Source organism: Meles meles, chromosome 1 (assembly GCF_922984935.1).
Source record: "Meles meles chromosome 1, mMelMel3.1 paternal haplotype, whole genome shotgun sequence".
In the NCBI taxonomy this organism is placed as follows: Eukaryota; Metazoa; Chordata; class Mammalia; order Carnivora; family Mustelidae; genus Meles; species Meles meles.
Genome location: NC_060066.1, coordinates 175,590,060 through 175,615,090, shown reverse-complemented (window position 1 = coordinate 175,615,090; position 25,031 = coordinate 175,590,060). Strand labels below are relative to the sequence as shown.

The 25,031-nt window shown below is 38.4% G+C and overlaps 1 protein-coding gene across 5 annotated transcripts in view; it reads left to right on the top strand.

The window, feature by feature from the left end:
• OSBPL9 (oxysterol binding protein like 9) overlaps window positions 1-25,031 on the top strand; it is a 180,742-nt gene that overhangs the window by 35,390 nt on the left and 120,321 nt on the right. For all 5 annotated transcript variants that reach the window (XM_046028113.1, XM_046028122.1, XM_046028115.1 and 2 more), the window contains exon 3: window positions 20,853-20,931. In XM_046028113.1, the coding sequence (XP_045884069.1) occupies window positions 20,853-20,931 (79 nt within the window). The remainder of the gene's footprint in view (window positions 1-20,852; window positions 20,932-25,031) is intronic.

The following is a 25,031-nucleotide window of genomic DNA, read 5'->3' as shown; positions in this document are numbered from 1 at the left end:
TTCCATATCTTTGCTATTGTAAAAATTGCAGCAGTGAACATGGGGGCACATATATCTTTTTGAATTAGTGTTTTCATTCTCTTCAGATAAATACATACAAGTATAATTGCTGGGTCATATGGTAGTTTTTTTTTTATTTTGAAGGGATCTCCACACTGTGTTTCTGTAGCAGCCATACCAGTTTACATTTCTACCAATACTGCATGAGTTGTTTTTTCCACATCTTCACCAACACTTGTTATTTCTTGGCCTTTTTTTTTTTAGTTGTTTCATAAAAACAATTATGACATTTACCTTCGTTTTATTTTTTTTTGTGGTAAAATTGGTATAACATTATTAGTTTCAGGTGTATGAGACAATTTGGTATTTATAAACATTACAAAGTGATCATTGTAATTCTAGTTACTATTCATCACCATACAGTTGACTTCTTCACCCCTTTTGTACCTTCCAGCCCTCTTCCACTCTTATGACCGATCTATTCTCCATATCCATGAGTTTGGTTTGTTCATTTGTTTTTCTTTGAATAAATATCCGGAAGTGAAATAGCTGGATCATATATATGATAGTCCTGTTTAATTTTTTGAGGAGCCTCCATATTGTTTTCCATAGTGGCTGCACCAATTTACATTCTCACCAACAGTATATAAGCTTTCCTTTTCTGCACATCGTCTCTAGCACTTGTTATTTCTTATCTTTTTGAGATGTGAGATGCTGTCTCATGGTTTTCATTTGCATTTTCCTGATAATTGGTGAAGTTGAACATTTTTTCCTGTGCCTATTGGCCGTCTACATGGCTCCGTCAGAAAAATGTCTGTTTGATCCTCTGCCCATTTTTAAATTGGGTTGTTTGGGGTTTTTTTGCTATTTAGTATGTGGGTTCTTTGTATATTTTGGATATTAACTTTGTTGGATATGTGATTTGTCGATATTTTCTTCTGTTCAGTAAGTTGTCTCATTTTGTTGTTGATGTCCTTCGCTGTGCAGAACAGTTTAGTTTGATGTTACCCTATTTGTTTATTTTTGCTCTTGTTGCCTTTGTTTTTGGAGACAGAACAGTGTCAAGGAGCTCACTGCTTATGTTTTCTCTGAGTTTTATGGTTTCCGGTCTTGTGCTCAAGTCTTTAATCCATTTTGAGTTAATTTTTGGGTATGCTGTAAGATAATGTTCTACTTTCATTCTTTTGCATTTGGTTGTCCAGTTTCCCAGCACCATTTATTGAAGAGATTGTTCTTTCCTCATTATATGTTCTTGGCTCCTTTGTCATAAATTAACTGACCGTGTGTGTGTGTGTGTGGGTTTATTTCTGGCTTCTCTATTGCATTTCATAGGTTGATGTGTTTGAAAAATCACCACAGGTTAAGGGTTCAGTTCTACAAGCCTGCTCTCCACCCCTTACTTCAGACACCAGTTGCAAGCCCCAGGCTATTACCTGTGTTCTGATGGACCAGCTACAAATTGGAGGTTCCAACAGCCTCCTCCTTAAGTTCAATTAATTTGCTAGAACAACTCACAGAACTCAGGGAAACATGTTTACCAGTTTACTAAAGGATATCATAAAGGATGTGAATCAACAGCCAGATGAAGAGATATAAAACAAGATTGGGGGAAAGGGTATGGAACTTCCATGCCCTCTCTAGGCATGCCACTCTCCCCACCCCCATCTCTGTGTATTCACTAACCTGGAACCTCTCTAAACCCAGTCCTTTTCGTTTTGTTTTTTTTTTTTAAAGATTTTATTTATTTATTTGACAGAGAGAGATCACAAGTAGGCAGAGAGGCAGGCAGAGAGAGTGAGAGGGAAGCAGGCTCCCTGCCGAGCAGAGAGCCCGATGCGGGACTCGATCCCAGGACCCTGAGATCATGACCTGAGCCGAAGGCAGCGGCTTAAACCACTGAGCCACCCAGGCGCCCCCCTTTTCATTTTTTATGGAAGCTTCAATGCATAGTCATGATTGACTAAGTCTTTGGCCATTAGCTGATTCAGCCTCCAACCTCTCTCCTCACCTGTGGTTGGAGGTGGGGAGGACTAAAAGTTCCAACTCTAATCACATGGTCTCTTCTCTTGGCAAACAGCTGCCATCCCTCCCTCTGTCCCACTTCCAAAAAATTTTTATTTATTTGAGTGAGAGCATGCTTGCGCAAGTGGAGGGAGGGGTGGATGGAAAGGGAGAAGAAAGCTCTCTGCTGAGCAGGGAGCTGGATGCAGGCTTTGATCCCAGGACCCTGAGATCGTGACCTGTGCCAAAGGCAGATGCTTAACCAGCTGAGCCACCCAGGCATCCCAACCAGCTCCCATCCTTAGGCAGTTTCCAAAAGTTGTTCCATTTACATAATAAAAGACTTTAATCACTCTCAACACCTGAGAAATTCCAAAGGTTTTTGGGAGCTTTGACCCAGAAAGTGTAGGTGAAGATGAAATATATATAAGAAACATATTTTGGTCTTCTGAATAACCAAATATGTATTTCTTATAAATCACAAGGTTACATGTTGATTTCTAGTTTTATACCATTGTGGTCAGAGAAGATGCTTCGTATTGTATAGAGACTTCTTTTGTGGTCTAACGTGATCTATCCTGGAGAGTGTTGCATGTTCTCTTGAGAAGAATTTTTATTCTGCTTCTGAATGGAATGTTCTGTATTTATCTATTAAGTCCATATGGTCTAATGTGTCTTTTAAGGCCAGTGTTTTCATATTGATTTTCGGCCTGGATGATCTATCCATTGATGAAAGTGGGTTTTGAAGTCCCCTACTATCAGTGTCTACGTTCAGGTCTGTTAATATTTGCTTCATATATTTTGGTTCTCCTGTGTTAGGTGCATAAATGGTTACAAATGTTATGGCCCATTATTGAATTAACCCCTTTATCAGTATGTAATACTTTGTCTTTTATTACAATTTTTGTTTTAAGGTCTATTTTGTCTGATGTAAGGGTAGCTAATACCAGTTTTCTTTTGGTTTCCATTTATATAGAGTATCTTTCCTGCCCCTTCACTTTCAGTCTGTGTGTGTCCTTTGATCTGAAATAAGTTTCTTTCAGGTGATATATAAAGGAGTCTATTTTTATTTATCCATTCAGCCACTCTTTGTCTTTTGATTGAAGAATTTAGTTCATTTACATTTGATGTAATTATTGATAAGTATGTATTGCCATTTTGTTCATTGTTTTCTGGGGGTTTTTGTAGTTCTCTCTGTTGGTTTTTCTTTTCTTGCTCTTTACCCTTGTAGTTTCATGTCTCTCTTTAGTATTACGTTTAGATTCCTTTCTCATTATAGGTTTTTGCTTTGTGGTTTCCATGAGGTTCACATATTACAACCTTTATATATAGCAGTGTATTTTAAGTTGATAGCAACTTAAATTTGAAAAACTATATTTAACCCCTACCAAGTTTTGTGTTTTTGATGTCATATTTTACATCTTTTTATTTTGTGTGTCCCTTAACTAATTTTTATAATTAACAGTTTTACTACTTTTGTCTTTTAACCTTTAAAATAGCTATAAAAGTGGTTAATCCATCACCTTTACTACGTGGTAGCCTTATGCATGTGATTTCTACTTCCACATGTTTTCTTGTTAGTGCCTTTTCTTTTCAGCTTAAAGACGTCACTTTAATAATGCTTAAAAGGCCAGTTTAGTGATGACCTCCTCTATCTTTAACTTGTCTGGAAAACTCTCCTTCACTTTTGAATGATAACTTTGCAGGATACAGTACTTAGTTGGAAGTTTTTTTTCTTTCAGCACTTCAAATACAACATTTCACTCCCTTGTGATGTGAAGTTTCTGTTGAAAAATCAGCTGATGATCTTATGTAGGTTCTCTCATATATCACAAGGATTTTTTTTTTAAGATCCTCTCTTTAACTCCTTACATTTAATTTCATTTATATATATACACACACATATATTTTAAAGATTTTATTTATTATTTATTTGACAGACAGAGATCACAAGTAGGCAGAGAGGCAGGCAGAGAGAGAGGGGAAGGGAAGCAGGCTCCCTGCTGAGCAAAGAGCCCGATGTGGGGATTATGAGCTGAAGGCAGAGGCCCTAACCCACTGAGCCACCCAGGCGCCCCTATTTATATATTTTAAAAATATTTGAGAGAGAGAGAACATGAGCAGGGGAGGGGCAGAGGGAGAGGAAGAAGCAGACTCCCTGCTGAGCAGGGAGCCTAATGTGGGGCTCGATCCCAGGACCCTGAGATCATGACCTGAGCCAAAGGCAGATGCTTAACCAACTGAGTCACCCAGCCTCCCCTAACTTCTGACATTTTAATTATAATGTGTTTTGGTGTGGATCTCTTTGGGTTCCTCTTACTTGGGATTCTCTGTACTTCCTGAACATGGATGTGTGTTTCCTTCCCCAGGTAAGGGAAATTTTCACCCATTATTTCTTTAAATAAGATTATTTCTCTTTTCTTTCCCCTTTTCTGGGAGCCCCATGATGTGAAAGTTAGTTTATTTGATGCTGTCTCTTTAAGTCCCTTAAGCTGTCTTCACCTTTTTCATTCCTTTTTTTTTTTTCAAAGATTTTATTTATTTATTTGACAGAGAGAGATCACAAGTAGGCAGACAGGCAGAGAGAGAGGGAAAGCGGGCTTCCTGCTGAGCACAGAGCCCGATGTGGGACTCGATTCCAGAACCCTGAGATCATGACCTGAGCGGAAGGACCAGGCGCCCCAGTGGATGCGTAGTTGTTACTCAACCAGCCTTTTTAATGGTCTTTTTTTAAAGCTTTTTTTTTTTTTTTAAGATTTTATTTATTTATTTGACAGAGAGAGATCACAAGTAGGCAGAGAGGCAAGCAGAGAGAGTGAGAGGGAAGCAGGCTCCCTGCCGAGCAGAGAGCCCGATGCGGGACTCGATCCCAGGACCCCGAGACCATGACCTGAGCCGAAGGCAGTGGCCTAAACCACTGAGCCACCCAGGCGCCCTGGTCTTTTTTTAATTTTATTTATTTATTTGACAGAGATTACAAGTAGGCAGAGAGGCAGGCAGAGAGAGAGAGAGAGAGTGAGAGAGAGAAAGGAGGAGGAAGCAGGCTCCCTGCAGAGCAGAGAGCCCATTGCGGGACTCGGTCTCAGGTTCCCGAGATCATGACCTGAGCCCAAGGCAGAGGCCCAACCCACTGAGCCACGGAGGCGTCCCAAGGTCTTTTTTTTTAAAGAGGAAATTATCATGTGTAACTGTAGACTCAGTATGTTTATGGGAGGAGATGAGTTCAGAATCTTCCTACCTTGCTGTCTGAAACTGGAACCCAAAGACACAAATCTAATGGAAAAATTCTCATGCTGAGATAGAAGTATGGTGAATTTGCAGGATGGAAATGAGACAGGCTTATTTTGAGCAAATGCTGTATATGTGATAGCATATAGATTTTTTAAAATTCAGCTTATTATACTGTTTACTTCTTCTTTTTTTTTTCTTGGTTTCTCTTTTGTCATCTTGGTTTTACTGCTTTTCTAAGCATTTGTTACTGACCTTAGTCACCACCCAGTCTGGCATTAACTGGTTTCTTGGCTTGAGATAGCTAAGTAGGGCGACCTTGGCAGAGCTGTATTCAGATTGCTCATCAATTGAATTCAGTCTGGGTTTGGGCCACTGTCTCGTTACATTTAAGCACTATTTTCTTTTCTTTCCTTTTTTTTCCCCTTTTATTTCTTTTTTTAAGATTTTATTTATTTATTTGGCAGAGCGACAGAGATAGTGGCAGAGATAGTGAGCCAGAGAGAGAGAGCTTGAGTGGGGAGGAGAGGAAGAAGCAGGCTCCCTACTGAGCAGGGAGCCCAATATGGGGCTCAATTCTAGGACACTGGGATCATGACCTGAACCAAAGGCAGATGCTTAAACTGACTTGAGCAACCCAGGTGCCTCTATTTTTTTCTTTTAATATAACTTAATTATTAACCCTTGTGACTACCATCCAGGTTAAGAAATAGGTTAACCCAGGTTAAGAAATAGAATTTTGGCAGCTACCCTGGAAGCCTCTTTATGTGCCTCATTTAATTACAGGCCCCTCCCTGTCTCTTAAATTAACTGCTATTCTATAGTAATCACTTCTTGAATTTATATTCCTAAATTCTGTACTTTGTCTTGCCCTTCTTTTTAACTTGATACCTCTTGTTTGTAATTTATCTATTGAAGAATCCAATAGGACCTTTAGGAGTTTTCCATACACTGATTGCATACAGCTATAATTCTGCATACTCTTCTGCCCTCTGCTTTTCTGCAAATTTGGCAACTGGATGCAGAGAGTAGGTAAGACTCAGGTTTCATCCCTTTGGTAAGGCTATAGGTGATGATGTGTTCTTTTATCAAGAGGTACATAATATTTGGCTTTTGCTCCTTATTGATACTAGCAGCTACTGATGCTCAGTACCTAGATTCATCAGCTTATCTGGGGGTTGCAAAATTATGATATTTCATCGTTTAGTTCTAATTTTTATCAGAAATATTTTATAAGGAGTTCTCTTCGTGAATTTGGTTACCCAGTGCTACAGATCAAATAAACAGGATAAATGCTTGATTACTTTGTTTCACTTACCCAGTTTTTAAGACAAGGAATTGACTTAAAACAACACTGATTTTATAAATATCCAAAAAAAAAAAAATTGAAAGCAGACTCAAATAGATACTTGTGCACCCATGTTCATAGCATCATTACTCAAAGTAGCCTAGAATTAGAAGCAACTCTGTATTCATTCAGTGGATGAATGGATAAGCAAAGTGTGGTATATACATACAATGGGATATATTTAGTCTTAAAAAGGAAAGAAATTCAGACACATGCTACAACATGGATGAATCTTGAGAGCATTATGCTAAGTGAAATAAGCCAGTCACAAAAAGATAAATACTGTTATGATTCTACTTAAATGAGATACCTAAAGCAGTCAAATTCATGGACAATGGGAGTTTCCAGGGGTTGGAGGGAAGAGAGATTGTAGAGTTAGTGTTTTGTTGTTTTTAAAGATTTAATTTATTTATTTGACAGAGAAAGAACACAAGCAGGGGGGAGTGGGACGGGAAGAAGCAGGCCCCCCGCTGAGCAGGGAGCTTGACATGGAACTCGATCCCAGGACCCCGAGATTACGACCCAAGCCAAAGGAAGACGCCCAACTCCTGAGCTACTCAGGCATCCTGGGAGTTAGTGTTTAATGGGTACATAGTTTTAGTTTGGGAAGATTAAAAAGTCCTGGAGATGGACATTGATGATGGTTGCACAACGGCATGAATGTACTTAATGCCACAAAATTGAACACTTAAAAATGTTTAAATGGTAAATCTTATATTACCACAATTAATCCTCTGGGGCCTGGGGGTGGGGGTGGGTAGAGGGAGTGGGGGGAAACACCTTTAGTTCTGCAGACCAGGTATTTCAAAAGCATTCTCTGCTTAAGGTTTCCCAAGGCTGAAATCAAGGTATCGATTGGGCTGGGTTCTTACCTGGAGGCTCTGAGGAAGAATCTAAAGGAGAATATGTTCCAAGGTCTTTCAGGTTATTGGCAGAATTCAGTTGCACGTGACTCTGGGATTGAGGTTCTGGTTTTCTTGCTAGCTGTCAGCTGGGCTCTTTGTTTCTGAAAGCTGCCCATATTGTCATGTGACCCCTCCCATCTTCAAGGCAACGGGGCAGGTGCATTCAATCTTTCTTTTGCTTTGAATCTAACTTCCCATTCTGCTACCAGCTGTAGAAAGCACTGCCACTCCTTTTACGAGACAGGATCTCCACTGCCACTCCTTTTAAAGGGCATCACGTGATTAGCCACTAGATAATCTCCCTTTGCCCTGATCACTCCAGTGATAACTCATTCTGTAATATAATCACTTCAGAGATATCTCATCCTATTCATAGATTTCTAACCACATTGAAAGGGAAAGACATTATAACATTCTATAGGGGCAAGGGTCATTTAGGGTAGGGGGGGGTTGTTGTTGTTTGTTTTTTTTTTTAGAATTCTGCTTACCATACAGCATGATGGAGAAGAACCAGACAAACCTGTGTTTGAATCTTATTTTTGCCCTTGTTGACTGGAAGAGGGAAGTTACCTGTAAGCTTTCTGAGTTTGCGTTTTCTCTTGAAAGTGGGGATTACAATACCCTTGAAGAATTTTGTGAGGATTGGGCACCTGATACATAGATGGAAGCTGTTAATTAGTTGTGTGTGTATGGGTGTCTGTTTTAAGAATCTGCGGTATTTTCAAAAATACCGGACTGCCATTTAGCTTCCCTGTTTATGAATCATTTGGAGAGTTTTGTTTATAATTAGGTTCCCAGGTCCTACTCTCTTAGATATACTGTTTCAGAATAGGGTCTAGAACCTGTTTTTTTTATTTATTTATTTTTTATTTATTTGACAGAGAGAAATCACAACTAGGCAGAGAGGCAGGCAGAGAGAGAGGAGGAAGCAGGCTCCCTGCAGAGCAGAGAGGCTGATATGGGGAGCTTGATCCCAGGACCCTGGGACCATGACCTGAGCCAAAGGTAGAGGCGTTAACCCACTGAGCCACCCAGGCGTCCTGAGAATTTTTAAATAAAATGTATGAATCCTTGTATTTTTAAGTGGAATAAAGAAGACTGTCTGCTGTCCCTTAAAAATCATCTTTTAAAAATAATCATTTTTGAACATGAATTCCTGTGGCTCAGTGCTTTTTTAAAGAATCAACTTTGATTTATCATTGTAATATTGTTACATTCATAAGTTTAAGAGTCAGTGAAAAAATGGCATAGGCTATATTCTTAGAAAATACTGTAGGCAATGAAAGGGATAAGGCAGATCTTTATATATAGACATAAAAATATCCCCAAGAAATATTTGTTTTCTTTCGTTTTATTGAGTTATAATTGAGTATAACATTGTATAAGTTTAAAGTGTACAGTGTGATGATTTGATAAATATATATATTACAAAATGATAACCACAGTAGGTTAGTTAACATAATCCTTTTTTTTTTTTGTGGTGAGAATTTTTAAGATCTACTCTACTAGTAACTTTCGGGTATACTGTATAGTATTAACTATAGAAAATGCTGTACGTTAAGTCCTCTGTAATCATAACTCAAAGTTTGCCTGTGGTGTATAGTACATTGGATATAAGGCATCCGTGGCATCCCTCAAAAGTGGGACAGTTTTCTTTAAAATATAATTTCATGATGTTGGCTTATTTTACTTTTTTCTTGCTTAGGGGAGTACAGAAAAATATCAGTTGTTGAGGTACTAAATATTTTTAAAACTTTGATTATATTTCAGGATTCATTTTATTTTATTACACGACTAAATTTAATTTTAGGAATATTTACTAAATATGAACATAAGGTTTATTATGCAGAACATAGCCTTTCCCAGGCGCCCCTAGAACCTGTTTTTTAAAGCATTTTGTTTTGTGATTTTGTTGAGCAGCTAAGTTTGGGACCACTAGTGTAGTAGAAAGAATCCGAGACCTGGGGTGGAATCTCTTTCAGCTGTACCCCTTAACTGATTCTATGCCATTGGGCAAATTTCTTAACCTCTGCGAAGATAACCTGTAACTTGCAGAATTGTTGTGAGACTTAGCAATTACCTATATACAGGGTTTGGCACATAGTTCCATATCTAATTGATGATGATGATGATGTGATGGTGATAGGTAATGCATTTATCATCCAGATTCCAAGTGAACTTAATGAGCTGTCATTGATGCGTGCCACAGATCTCTCCCTACTTCTTCATCCATCCCAGGCTGTGTTCCAACCACACTGTACTTCTCTGTTCCCTCATTGTGTTTCTTCATTTCTCATGCTTCTGATACCCCGATATCAGAAATTCTTTTTTTTTTTTTTCTTACATCAGAAATTCCGTGCCCATATCTGGTGAGCTCATCTTCTAGAGACTTTTCAAATGTGCCTTCTTCTGTGTAGCATTCCTGATCCACATCCTTTTAACAGACTTTGTCCTCCTCTATCATTTCAATGTTTGCTACATATGTCAATGAAAGCAGCATGTATTGCATGGTATTACATATTTTTTCTCTTTTCCCTACCCAGATAGTGAGTTCCCATCCACTGTCACAGTGCCTGGTATATAGTAAGTAGGTACTCAAAAAAATGCTTATTGTTGATTCTGTATATTTATAAAAATAATAGTTATGGAATTTGCTTTTACTATAGCTTACATAGAAAAGAACATGGACGTTATCTTAAACACAGAACGAGCCAGTGGTGTGGTATGATTTCTGGATAAGCAGGGGTTACCAGGCTGGCTCTGTCGATAGAGCATGCACCTCTTGATCTCCGAGTTGTGAATTCAAGTTCCAAGCTGGGTGTGGAGCCTACTCAAAAACAAAGCAGAACATATAATGTGGCTTTAGACTACGTAAAAGAATAAAGAATAGAGAAAGGAATCAGTAGTTACTGAGGAAGCTCTTTGGATCAAGCACTGTGCTGGATGATTTTCACATGTAAATTTCTATGATTATCCTGTTCAGTAAATGGCATTAGGAGGAGACAGACTCAAGCTACTTTTAGTAACTTACTAAGGTCATGATGTAAATACTGAATCTGGGACTGAATTTGTGTCTGTCTCGTTACAAAACTCTTGTTTAATCCTTAGTGTTACCAGGCTTCTCTATTATTTTTGATTTATAGGAGTTAATTTAGACATTCCCAGCTTGTTACAAGGTAGTAGAGGAAAGCAGAACAGTGAAAAACCATTTCCTTCCCAGTATTTTTATGGTCTTTGACTATATTGGTGGCAAAGTGTATGCCACTAGGTGGTGCCCTCGCCTTAATAGAAAAGTAGAATGTTGGTTGAGACCTGGGGTCTAATTCCACCCCCCTGACACCCCGCCCTTCCCATATTAGCCAAAATAAAACATTGATATTTCTAGGAAAAATCTGCAAAAGGGAGATGTAGCAGTATTAAAACGGTGGTATGTAATATAGACAAACAAGAAGCCATGTATGAAATGGAATTCAAGTCCAGATTCTTTTGCTTACTAGCATTGTGTCTACAGGCAACTCAGCTGTTTAGCTTTGAGTCCTATTTTCTGGAATGAGCATCATATTATTTACTCATAGAATTATGAATATCAAATTAATTGATGTAATAAAAAGTATTCCAACACAGTGTTTGGGACTTAGGTTCTTAATGACTGGTGGTTAGTGTTGTAATTAATTGATAAAATGAATCTCAGATTCAGAAGAATTCTGTAGGGCCTTAGGTAGGAATCACCAAAGTAGGGTAAATTATACTCAACAAAGTTTTTATGCTGAATGTATTGTGCGTTTTCAAAAACTGTTAATCCACATGTGACTTCAAGTAACAATTTTTACCCAGCCCCGTGAAGTGAGTACTCCATTTACTAGTTGTGCTGGTCATCAGAGTTGACTGATTTTCCCTGAGGGATACATCATCTGTTCTTTTTTCTTTCAGTCTGTCATGAGAGGTCAGCAGTGTATTATCATAGATTATTAATAGTTTTAGCGCTGGCTTTTTTTGGGTAGTGCCTTATTTCATTGACTGTACTTATTTTTTTCAAATGGTAACGTCTCAGGCTTTGGGATTCATCTTACAATCATTGCCATCTTAGAGTGGATGCAAAAAGATATTTTTAGGTTAATGTGTAAGTTCAAGAATGTCTTCACTTTTGGGAGTACCTGGCTGGCTCAGTTAGTAGAGGGTGCAACTCTTCATCCTGGGTTTTGAGTTCAAGCCCATTGCTGAGTATAAAGGCTACTTAAAAATAAAATCTTAAAAAAAAAAAAAAAAAGAATGTCTTCACTTTTGTCCCCTTAGATCTGCATCCTGTAAGAACCTCTGTCTATTGTTTTTTCATTTCATTATGAAAAATCACTCTATTGATTTCTGCCTTTAAATTCAATAGCTTTTTTGCAACCATCATCTCTATGAATTTGACACTGAAAATGTCCTCCTTTGGGCAAGATGTAAACTTCTGCTTAATATCTGTGATTGGTACATAGATACCATTTTATTACATTTTCTGAATGCGTATAATTATAAATTAAAAATAAGGTGATGAAATGTTAGCCAAGAAGTCTTGGCCAAAAGAAAGCTTGGAAACAGTATTAATATGAGACCGAATAGACTTTAAGAAAAAATATTTGTTATAGAAAAAGAATTTAATAAAAACGCAGTATCACATAGATAACACTCTTTATCAAGAGTGGTGTAAATTAGGAATTCCTTAATGAAACAGTAGCCACTTACTGCTTTACACACACACTTCTAAATAATTCATTGGTGAATGTAGATTTCATGATGGAAATTATGAAATATTTAAACTTGAATAATAATGAAGGAACAACATGTTAAAATTGCATCTAAGGCAATCTGATTTATTATCTTAAATTAGTATAAAACAGATTGAAAATTAATGAACTAAGCATTAAATTTAAAAATTAGAAAAGGTAATAATAAAGTAACAAGAAAATAACAAAGGAGATTTTTAGGCCAGAGTCCTTTATTAATGTAGATGTCAAGGGGTGCCTGGGTAGCTCAGTCAGTTGGGGTCTGCCTTCGGCTCAGGTCATTATCGCAGGGTCCTGGGATTGAGCCCCAAATTAGGCTTCCTGCTCAGCAGGGGAGTCTGCTTCTCCCTCTCCCTCTGCCCCTGCCTCCCTGCTCATGCCTCTATCCTGCTTGCTTGCTCTCTCAAACAAATAAAATCTTAAAAATACATAGAGAGATGTCAAAATCCTAAACAAAATACAGCAAACCGCACCCAGTAATGTATAGACAAAAGGTATTATGACCAAATGGAATTTATTCTAGGAATACTAGGATGCTAATTTTAAAGTTGAAGTTACTTACCATATTAATAGATCAAAGGAGGAAAAACTCCATGACCATTTGAATAAATGCAGAAGAAGCAGTGACTAAAATGAAAACATGCCATAAAAATCAAGCAAGCTAGGAATAAAAGAATAGTCTTAACCTGGTGAGGTTATGCTACCAGTGATAATAGTGAAAAAGTAGAAGCATTCTCTTTAAAATCCGCACCAAACAGGTGGCTGCCTTTGTTGCATCTTTAAATATTGTACTCTGGAGGGCCCAGTGAATGCTGTAAGACAAAAGACAGGGAAAAAGGCTTGGAAGGAAAAATCAAAATGAGTATTTGCCGATGATATTTCTGTAACTGTACTATAGGTCCTGGCAAACATGTAACATGAGAATGAGAAAAAAATTCAAGGAAAAGGATTGGAAGGGAAGATTAAACATTATTGGTATTTGCAGGTATGATGTCTGTAGAAACAAAAATCATGGGGCACCTGGATGGCTCAGTAAGCCTGAGTGTCCAACTCTTGATTTTGTTTTGTTTGTTTGTTTTTAAAGATTTTCTTTACTTGAGAGAGCGAGAGTACAAAGGGAGAGTGAAAGGGAGAAGCAGACTCCCTGCTGACAGGGAGCCTGATGTGGGACTCCTTCCCCGGGACCCTGAGATCATGACCTGAGCTGAAGGTAGATGCTTAACCGACTGAACCATCCAGGTGCCCTGCAGTTCTTGATTTGGGCTCATGTCATGATCTCAGGGTCCTGGGATCAAGCCCTATGTCTGTTCTGTGCTCAGTAGGGAGTCTGCTTAAGGATTCTTTCCCTCTCTTTCTGCCCTTCCCTGCTTGTCCTCTTCACGTGTGCTCTCTCTCTCTCTCTCTCAAATAAATAAATCTTCAGAAAAAAATATCACAAGAATCTACAGAAAAACTACTTAAATGACTAACCTTCAGCAAAGTTATTGGATATGAAATCAATATGCAGAAAAAGAAAACATAAAGCATTCCTCATATGACCCGCAGACAATTAGGAAAAATTTATTAAAAAATATTTATAATAGGGATACATGGGTGAGTCAGTTGGTGAAGCGTCTGCTTTTGGCCTAGGTCATGGGTTTAGGGATCCAGCACTGACTACCTCAGGTTCCCTGCTCAGCAGGAAGCCTGCTTCTCCCTCTACCACTTCTCCTGCTTGTGTTCCTTCTCTTTGCTGTCTCTCTCTGTCAAGTGAATAAATAAAATCTTTAAAAAATGTTCATAATAAGAACTGTATGTTATTAGGAGTATGTGTTTTGTAACACTCCTTTGAAGTGCACTCCTTTGATGGAGGAAAATTGTAAGACATCATTGAAAGACTAAAGGAAGATCTGAACATTGAAAAAGCTCTATACTGTTCCTGCTTGTTAGACTCTATCATGTATATGCTTATTTCCTTTAAATCTGTAAAGACATTTGATTCAGTCAAAACCACAAGTAGGCTTATCAAAAAACTTGGTAAGGTGATTCTGAAAGTCATTTAAAATGGTAAAGAGGCAAGAAGAAATTGAAGAATAAAGAGTTGGGGGACTTGCCATTCCAAATGTTAGGGCTTCTTATAAAACTGTGGTAATTAAAATGATATGGTCTTAGTATATAGGGAGAGGATTTGATCAGTGGCACAGAAGAGAAGTAGAACCATGCAACTGTGGGAGTTTAGAATATGACAGCATTGTAAGTCAGACGTTGTCACTGAGTAAATGAGGCTGGGTCATATGGAAAAAATAAAATTTACTTCTTACCTCATGCTATACGCAAAAATTTCCAGAAGTACTAAAGGTATAAAATGAAAATTCATTTTTTATAAGAATTGTATAGAAGAAAGTCTTGATGATGTCAAGACAGAATAGAATGTTTTAAAGCACAAACCATGATAGAAGAGATTCATAGATTTGACAGCATTTGAATTTTAAAACCTTTGAACACTACCACCAACCAAAAGACACCACAGTTAAAGAGAAAAAATAGCCCATGGACAGGAGAGAAGATATTTACATTGCATAGAACTGACAAAGGATTAATATCCAGAATATATAAAGAAATCCTACAAATGGATAAAGAAGATAAAACCCAAAGAACACATACAAAAGACAAAAAGAATGCCCCAAAAGAAAATGTACAAAGGATATGCACACTCAATTCATGTAAGAGGAAATAAGAATGGCAATAAATGTGACCATGTTCTTATTCTCAGTGATAACAGAAAATGCAAATTAAAACTTCAGGAATATAGTATTTTTGTCATGTTGCCAAGAATTTATAAAGTCTGATTATACTTAGTGTTGGCTAGTGACTAGGGGGTATAGGAACTCTGCTGAATCAATACAGTGCTGGTTGGGACATAAATCAGTGCAACCACTTAGAGCCAGTTTGGAGTATTTAGTGAAGTTGAAAGGATGCCCAGCTCCACATAAAAGTGGAATTCTATTCCATTTCAGAGCATATACTTGACACTTTCTTTTTTTTAAAGATTTTATTTATTTACTTGACAGAAAGAGATCACAAGTAGGCAGAGAGGCAGGCAGAGAGAGAGGAAGGGAAGCACGCTCCCTGCTGAGCAGAGAGCCCAATGTGGGGCTCGATTCCAGAACCCTGGGATCATGACCCCAGCCGAAGGCAGAGGCTTTAACCCACTGAGCCACCCAGGCGCCCCTGCTTGATACTTTCTTACAGAAGTGTTACCAGGAGACATACAGTGATGGTTATTGCTGGATTATTGGAATAGGAAAAATTAAAAATAACCTAAATGTTCTGCATAGGAGAACTGATACATTGTGGTATATTTATATAGTGGAATACTATATAGCAGGTAAAATGTATATATATATTCTCAAAATGGATTGTATGTATACCTACATATATTCTCAGCATGGAAAATATGTATGTATATATGTATAAATATGTATGTATATGTATAAAGTCTATATATGTATTTACTTATTTAACATGAACAAATCTCAATATTGAGTAAAAAAAATTATTTGCTGTTCTATTACTATTACCTAGAGTGAAATACTTGCAGGATGATGTAAAGTAGGTCCTCCATGCAGCAGCATCTTTGGTAAGCAGGCTAAACCTCAAGCTTTCCTCCTTCCCTCCATTTTGTTGACTCCTCTTTTTTTCCCTCTAGGTGGTGATGTGCTCTTCCAGGGCAGAGAGATATATTTTATTCCTATTTACATTCCCTGGCTATTCATGTTCCTGGCTTAGGATAGGCATTTAATAAATGTGTATAAGTAACTAGTGAATATTGCTTATTGTAATCAGTGTTAAGAGAGGGCTTTGAATCAGGAATTGTAAGACCTCAATTCTCCTGCTTTTTAGGTAGCAGTTTTTGGTGTTTGTTTTTTTTTTTTAACCTTTCTGAGCTTCAGTTTTCTAAGAGTAATACCTGTTCTGCCTAAATCTCCAACACCATATTTAAATGTGTTACATGAGTGTAAGAGATTTCTAATATTTCATCAGGAGAGAAAATATGTGGTTGTGAAGTTACTGTGGGAGTAGCTGTGCTGTGTATTCTTAGCACTGTCTACCTTCCTTTTAGGAGTTGTATGAGCAATCTTTGTCCCAGAGGACAGTCATCATTTCTTTTTTATTTCTTTAGAGCCAGTTAAGGGAGATTGGCCCTAAAATAGCCAGAACTCTGTTTTGTGGGTTGGTTGTTGTTGTTTTTTTTCTCTCAAAGCCATGAGAGTAAAACTTTCTTTGGTATCAGAACTATGACTCATGTCTGAAATATGTTTGTGTATATAGAGGAGAGGGGAAGAGGGAAAGTCAGGAAATTCATCTGGTTGCATTAGACTCCAGTTCCAGTTACTTTCTTTCTTTCTTTTTCTTTTTTTTAAAAAAGATTTTATTTATTTATTTGACAGAGATCACAAGTAGGTAGAGGCAGGCAGAGAGAGAGAGAGAGAGAGAGAGAGAGAGAGAGAGAGAGAGGAGGAAGCAGGCTCCCTGCTGAGCAGAGAGCGGGATGCAGGACTCCATCCTCAGACCCTGAGATCATGACCTGAGCGGAAGGCAGAGGCTTAACCCACTGAGCCACCCAGGTGCCCCCAGTTACTTTTTATCTTGAACTTGGATAGTGTGACCCTGAAGCAGCATGTTGCTTGGTTAGCCCAAGTACTGATAACCTGAAAGGTTGAATCATCTCATATCTTCAGAAGAAAAATCATGGAAAGTCACTAAAATACACATATATGTATATGTGTATATACATATATACATATATATGCTTATTATGTTGGGACAGTGGGTTGTGGAAGCAGGGTTGAAATAAAACTTCGGCATTTTGATGGACTACTATAGTAAAGAACTTCACTTAACAATAGAATATTATTTTATATGTGGATTAGTAAAAGGAGTTTCACTTTGCCAGATGTAAAAAATTAGTAGTTTAAACTCAAATAAAGGGAGAGGATGGATGTTTGGCAGAAGAGAATCTGGGGCAGTTGGTAAACCTCAAGCTGTCCAGCTGTAGCATTTGGTAAGAGATGAGAGGTAGGCATGGAGCAAACCACTGAGGACACTGTAGGCTAGGCTATGGCAGAGAGACCATAAACCCTAACCAGGACACTGTTAAGTATTATTCCAAGACAAGAGGAATAATTGAAATGTCTCAGGCAAATCAGGTCATATGGTACCCTTATTTGAAGGTGAAGAAGAGCCACTGATACAGTTACATGCCCTACAAGGAATGGGATGTTAAAAAAATTTAGGCAGGAGGTTTGGGTAAGTCTGAATAATCTTGACTGGAAGGGAATGAGAGGGGGGTGTGAACTGCTGGATGAAGACATGTAATTGAGAATGATTGTTGTTGTTCAACAGGGTAAAGAATTTGAACATGTGTAAATGCTATTGGGAAAGAGCCAGTAGTCAAAGAAGTTGACAGTTGGTAGAGTGAGAGACCTGAGGAACGGTGATAGGGTATGGAGCTCTTTTTTCATATGACAAGTGGAAAGGAAGCAAGAATGATTATAGGTGTGGGTGAATGTTCAGAGTAATGGCAAGACCTGATGGGACTGGGAGGTTGTTAGCTAGCTGCCAGAGTCTTCAAAGAAGCATTTGGATAGAGGAAGGGAAAAGTGTAATGGGCAAGAAAAGATGCTTTCTCCTGTATAGGTTGTCACAGGTACTTAGGTAGAAATATTTCTGAAGCACAGCTTAGGTCATTAGGGATCATTGAAGGAGAGTTTCAAGAAAGAAGTGGTCAGCAGCAGCCACAGTGCCTTTGACTGGTGGTATATTACAAAACTGGAGAGTGCTGAAGTGGTCATGGAGACCTGTGAGTGTAGTTTGGTAGTAGTGGTGGGTGGTTGTAGTAGGCGGGAAAGAAGCTTGAGTACAGGAGTGGGTGAAAGGTTAAGGTGTGGACAGTTTCCAAAAAGTTCCTCTGTGAAAGCAGTGAGAAAGGAAGTGGTAGCTAGGAGGAGATGCGGGGTTTTGCTTTTGTTTAACAGATGGTTGGTATTGAGCTTGAGGAAGAACATTTAAAAAGTGCAATTACTTGGTGTGTTTGGTTTTTCCCCTAGAGTGTGGAAAGGTAGAAGGGTCTGGTTGATGACGGTGAAAAGGTTGGTTGGGCCAGATTTTGAATAATCTTGAATGGCATTATGAAGAAATGTTGACTTTACACATTAGTCCAAGGAAGCTTTTAAATATCTTTTGTCTCATTTAGAATCTGTGCTTTAGAAATACTGCTCTGGCAATAGCAAAGACTGGACTAAAAGGTAGCCAGACTGAAAGGAGACAGATTGCCTATGAAGCATGTAGTGATGAGAGCCCGAATTAGGGCATTGGCAGTTAATGGGATGAAGAAGAGTTGGCATATTTGAGGTTATAGTTCAGAGGTGGAATGAACACAATTCGTGATGGAATGAAGGAGAACATGTGTAGAACCTAGTGGTTTCCATCTGAGTTGACTATATAATTGGTAAATTCACAATAAGAGACCCAAAAGAACGAGCAAACATTTGGTACTGGGGTGATTTATAATGGCTTTGTTGAGATATAATTCACATGCAGTGCCATTCACCCATTTAAAGCGTACAATTCAGTGTTTTTAGTGTATTCACAGAGTTGTGCAACCATTCCCATAATCAGTTTTAGAATGTTTTCATGAAGAAACCCATACCCATTAGCAGTCACTCCCGATGTTACCCTACTTCTTTCCCTCCCTCCAGCCCTAGGCAACCATTAAGTGTACTGTTAGTCTTTATGAATTTATCTATTTTGGACATTTCATATAAATGGAATTTTATGGTCCTTTGTGACTGGCTTCTTTCGCTTAGCATGTTTTCGAAGTTATCATCAGCGTAGAGGACCACTTTTTACTTTGTATCGTGCTCACCTCCTTGCATGTTTTATCTCCTCCTTTGCAACATTAATGCCTTGAGGGCAGGGACTATTGTTATATATTCTAGAGCTGTATCTAGCACGTATTTTTGTATTCAGTTGTAACTTAGCAAATATTTGATACATAATAAATTAGAAGTTAATTCAGTAACCACAAAATTAAGTTAACCAGAATGATCTGCTCCAACACTCCCTGAGATGTGTTTATGTTTGCTGTCATGGAATAAGTTGGTACCATGCCAGTGGTTCTGGTTCTGATATTAATTGTGTGACCTTGGGTAAGTCATTATATCATTACTCTCTGGAGACGCTTTACTTAACTGAAAACAAGGATAAAAGTCCCAACCCAATCTGAAATTGAGGAATAACTAAGATAATTCAAGTTGATGGGATTTGGATGGAGTTGGGGTTTATCTAGACAGCCTCTGAGAAGAGATTAACAAATGTTTAGCTCTATTACCTAATCCTCTTGGGACAGGGGTAGCCTTTATTCATAGGATTAGGTATTTTGGCCCCTTGATTCTTTTCAGTCCCCATTTTCAAGGTCCTGGCAGGCTGCTGCTTTGTTACCATTCTGGGGCATTTTACCTATGTTATGTTCCCTACCTTTTTTTCTGAAATACTTTAGACACTTGTTTCTTAAGGACATTAACCAGTACACTTCCTATTTTGCATAGCTTCCAGTCTTCCTTTTTTTTTTTTTTTAAAGATTTATTTATTTGACAGACAGAGATCACAAGTAGGCAGAGAGGCAGGCAGAGAGAGAGAGAGGAGGAAGCAGGCTCCCTGCTGAGCAGAGAGCCCAATGCCGGGGCTCGATCCCAGGACCCCAGGATCATGACCTGAGCTGAAGGCAGAGGCTTTAACCCACTGAGCCACCCAGGCGCCCTAGCTTCCAGTCTTCTAATTCCTGTTGTCTTAATGGGCTGTTTGTAATTGAATACAAATATTTAAAAATTTGAAACTTACCCTATCCACTTTCTTGAAACAAGCAACTTATAAATAAATGCAGTCTCCTCCTCCCCCATCTTTTGGGGAGTTGTTCGTGCTTTTATTTAAAAAAAAAAAAAAACTCATATTGGGTGTGTACTTGAAGGTCGTGTATCAATAAATAATACAGTCTTCGACTTTCAAGATCTCATGGCAGTTAAGTGGGAGGAGGCAGACATATAAACACATCACAGCGGAAGGTGCAGTTGCAGAGCCATGTGCGAGTGGTTATGGGAGCACATGTGGAAGAAGTGATTGGGACCATGTTTTGAAGCAAGTGTCACCTGACATTTCTGCACTAACAAGTGTAAACAGAAGCAGCCTGATGAAGAGGACCTGCATTCTTTGGCCTCACAATAACTGGGTGTGATGGAGGTTTCTGGCTCCCCATTTTAGAGAGTAGTCCAAAGCTCAGAAAAGCTCAGTGGCTGACTCTTGAACATAGCTTCTGTGTTTGTCCCCTCCCTCTCTCATCGCAACCATGCCCCTTATGCAAGGATAAAAGGTAGCCGTGCAGAGTATTAACAGTGCTCTGGCATCACCTCTCCTCTAATTCTTCCTCGCTAAGCAAATGATTCCCCCTTTCTGTGTCTAGCCTACTGCCAGTGTCCTCAGTGCATTGAGCATTCCAGAGCTGTAGCAGTAGTGAATATTGCTGATGTCATTGTTTGCCTTATTGGGATTTTGCTCTTTGTTTCACAGGGAGCTGTGATTGGTATAGACGATGAGGACGACAGCACCTTCACAATAACTGTTGATCAGAAAACCTTCCATTTCCAGGGTGAGCTAAAAGAAGAGATTCTTTCTCTTCACAGCCCTAACTGCTTCTTTCCTCCCTCTTTTGGGTGTTTGCTGGATGACTTGAATGGTTTTGCAACTGATCCTGCATGAATGAGTGCACGGGAACGTTCTGGATGAAGTGGTACTGCAGGTTAGGCAGGGATTTGTATCTGCAGTGGATACAGATCTATTTGAGACGACTGTGGATCACACTGCAATTGGAGAGTAAAAATTTAAAGGATAAAAATCAGTGAAGGGAGAGAGTAATGGGCTGCTGCTGCTGCTGGCTTGTGTTTACAGAAGGTTGCTGATCTTTTATCGAGGAGTGTGATTTTGCCTCTGCATGAAGAGTCTAAAGACTGATTGTGAAGGTTGCAGTGTTTGTCAGTGTGGAACTCAAAATGTAAATTAAATTGAAGCTAGTGGCAGCCTTTGGTTTAAAGGTTTTGCTTTGCTTCAAGAACTGCAAGTTTGCATTCATTTCATCTGTATTTCTGTGTCTTGTCTGCCAGCCATCATTTCTCTGCTATTATCCTTTTTATAGTTAATAACACCCATGCCATCTGCCACTGCTATGTTTCGACATTGCATGCTATGGTTCGCCGGTAGAAAGGGTAAGGTACTGTATGATCATTCTCATTTCATCTTGCTTTGAAAGCACTAAACCAGCAAATAAAAGCCAATTTTAATGATGCCGTCCTAATGTACTCTCATCTATTAGAAGTGTTTATTAGCTTTGCTATTAATGTTTTTGTTATTTTGCTTATCCAGAGTAACCTCTGTTTTACATTTAAAGCTGTCCAGGAAACTTAGAAATGAGAAGCTTTGGAGATGTTAGCAGTTTCTCTGAACTACAAGTGACAATGCACTGTGATAGATGCTCGGTGTACCATTGTAAATAAATGTTAAGTAAGTTTGTAGTTTAAAAATATTTTGGTTATGGGGTCTTAACCGTGACCAGGTATATTATGTAAGATGTTGAGACAGCCGTTGTCCTTCCATTGCTAGGATCGTATATTGAAGTTATTGTTCTTCACTTTTGTTTAAGAAATTGACTCATAGAAATGAAAGATGCAGCTTGTAGCTGATAGAGACAAACCAATATAACTCAATAGTGGTATCTCTGATGCTTTTAGGAAAAAGCATCCTTAAAATATTCATGGTGTTTGGTCATACTCTTTACTCAGAGCTGCTTAACTAATGATGCTTTCCTGAAATTTTCCATGCATTTAATTTTTTAGAACATTTTAAATATTACGAAAGCACAGGGCCTTTATTTTTAGGTTGACTATATAATGCTGCTTATAAGCTAAAGTAGGTAACATCCCCACGCTGAAACTCTTTACTTGATTAAAGATGAATAATGCATTTCAGGTAACAGCTCCTAGATGCATGTGAAGGCTGCAGTATGGAATTCTCTCCTCTGCAGTTATTAAGGAGATAACTCCTTTGGACTTCTGGAAGCTGTATTGTTTGCCTGTTTAAAAGAGAGGAGACTCAGACCTCTAGAGCAAGGACACCTGTACCTTCTGATTTACTTAGATTATTTATGTTAAATATTCCAATATTTATGTGGCTTGCTTATAAAACAAACAATTCCTTTAATTCCTGAAATGATTTAAATAACAAGTGTAAATAAGACTTAAATGTATTTTTAAAATGATTTCTTAGTTCTGAGACTGTCAGATTGATTATTTACTATTGTTATAGTAAGGGGAGCTTCAGACAACATGACATTATCTGGCTTTTGTAAAGAACTCACCAGGACCTCAGTCTGTATATTCTTGGCAATAATGAGAGTTATTTCACATAGGTCCTTACTTAAAAGAAAATCTCTGAAAATTTGATAAGCTCTTAATGTCTGATCCTAATTCTTGATCAGAATTGAAAGCAAGTTTGGCTGATATATATTAGCATATGCTTAAATGTGTTGAAGTTTTTATTTCATTTACTGGAATTTTTTAAAGCAAATAAAGTATCAGTTGACATCTTTAAAGCAAATTCTACTTACTATCAACTGTTAGAGGGAAAGCTAGAATTTGTTGAGATACAGTCATTTATTCAACATCCATTTTAGGCATTATTTTAAGTTCTGGGGATATAGTAGTGAACAAAACAGATAAAATTCTTTATCCTCTTGGGTCATCCATCTGGTAGAGGAGAAAGCCAATGAAATAAAAAGTCACTTATACTTTGTGTGTGTGTGTGTGTGTGTGTGTGTGTGTGTGTATGCTAGTAAAATATAAATAAGGGAGTGCTAAATCCTGGAGAGAAAAAGATAAAGCAGGAAAGAAGAAAATGAAATGAAGTGAGATTGTAAAAGGCAGAGGGAGGTGTTGAAATTTGAGAGTGGCCAGGGAAAGACTCATTGGGATGGCGGTGAAAGACCTGAAGGAAGTGAGGGAAGAAGCTTTAAGACTTTGTTGGGGATGGTGGTACATCATTACTAGGCAGAGGGAATAGTAAGTAAGTGCAAGAGAGTGTGCCTGCCATATTTGAAGAACAGCAGGGAGGCCAGTTCTAGTTGGAATTCAAATAATCATGGGGAAGGGTAGTGGGAAATGAAGTATACAAGGTAACAGAGAAGTTGATCATGGGAGGCCTCGTCTGTCATGGTAAGAATGTTGAATTTTGGGGTGCCTGGGTGGCTCAGTTGTTAAGTGTCTGCCTTCAGCTCAGGTCACAATCCCAGGGTCCTGGGGCTCAGGCTCCCTGCTCAGCAGGAAGCCTGCTTCTCTCCCATTCCCCTGCTTGTGTCCCCTCTCTTGTTGTCTTTCTCTGTCAAATAAATAAATAAAATCTTCAAAAAAAAAAAAAAAAAGAATGTTGAATTTTACCGAAAAGAGAAGCTATTAGAGGGTTTTGAGCAGAGGAGTAACATGATGTGATTTTTTAACGATATCACTCTGGCCACTCTGTTGAGAATAAAATGTAGGAGGCAGAAACAGAAGCAGGGAAACTAGTTAGGCTATTGTAATTCAGAAGAGAGGTGATGGTGGTTGCCATAGGGTAGCAGTTGGGATAGAGAGGCAGTGAGAAATGGTTAAATTACGTATGTATGTTTAATAAACTTTTTTGAGGTATAATTAATATACAATAAAATGTGCACATTGTAAAGTTCAATGAGTATTGAGAAATTTATTTAGTCTTAACTGCTACCACAATCAAGAAATTAAACATTAATATCACCCAAAAGATTCCTTTCTTCTTCCAGTCTCTACTCCCAGCAGCTGGTCCCAAGCAACCACTGATTTACTTTCTATCACTATAGATTTTCTTTTGGAGAGTTTCATGTAAATAGAGTCTTACCTTATGTTTTCTCTTTTGTCTGGCTTTATTTTAGCTCAGTATAATGTTTTTCGTAGTCATCCACGTTGTTACATGTATTGGTAGTTTGTTCCTTTTATATTGTTAAGTAGTAGTGTGTCATATGATGCTGTATTTCAAAGGTCAAACTATAGCATGTGAAAGAAAGGAGTCTAGGGGCGCCTGGGTGGCTCAGTGGTTTAAGCTGCTGCCTTCGGCTCGGATCATGATCTCAGGGTCCTGGGATCGAGTCTCGCGTCCGGCTCTCTGCTCTGAAGGGAGCCTGCTTCCCTCTCGCTCTCTCTGCCTGCCTCTCTGCCTACTTGTGATCTCTCTCTGTCAAATAAATAAATAAAATCTTAAAAAAAAAAAAAAGAAAGGAGTCTAGGTTGACACCAGGATTTTTGGCTTGCCACAAGAGTCGAGCTGCCATTAACTGGGATGGGGAGACTATTGGAGGAATTAGTTTGGGGAAGAGGATGTGGGCATCAGAAGCTTAGCCTTGGACATTCTTACAAACAATTCTAGATGCCTTTCGGACATCCAGACGATGTCAGGTAGGCAGTTGAAGTGTCAGATTTAGGGGAAAAGTTCATGCTGAAGAAATAAATTTGGGAGTCATTGGCATATAGATGGTATTTAGAGCCACAGGAATTTAGGAGTAAGTGTAGAGAGATAAGAGGGGTCTAGGTAATGAGCCCTGAAGCATTCCAACATCTATTTAAATGGAAGAGAGCTGATGTAAAACTAGCAGAGAAGATTGAAAAGAAGCAATGAAAAAGGAGGGGGAAACCT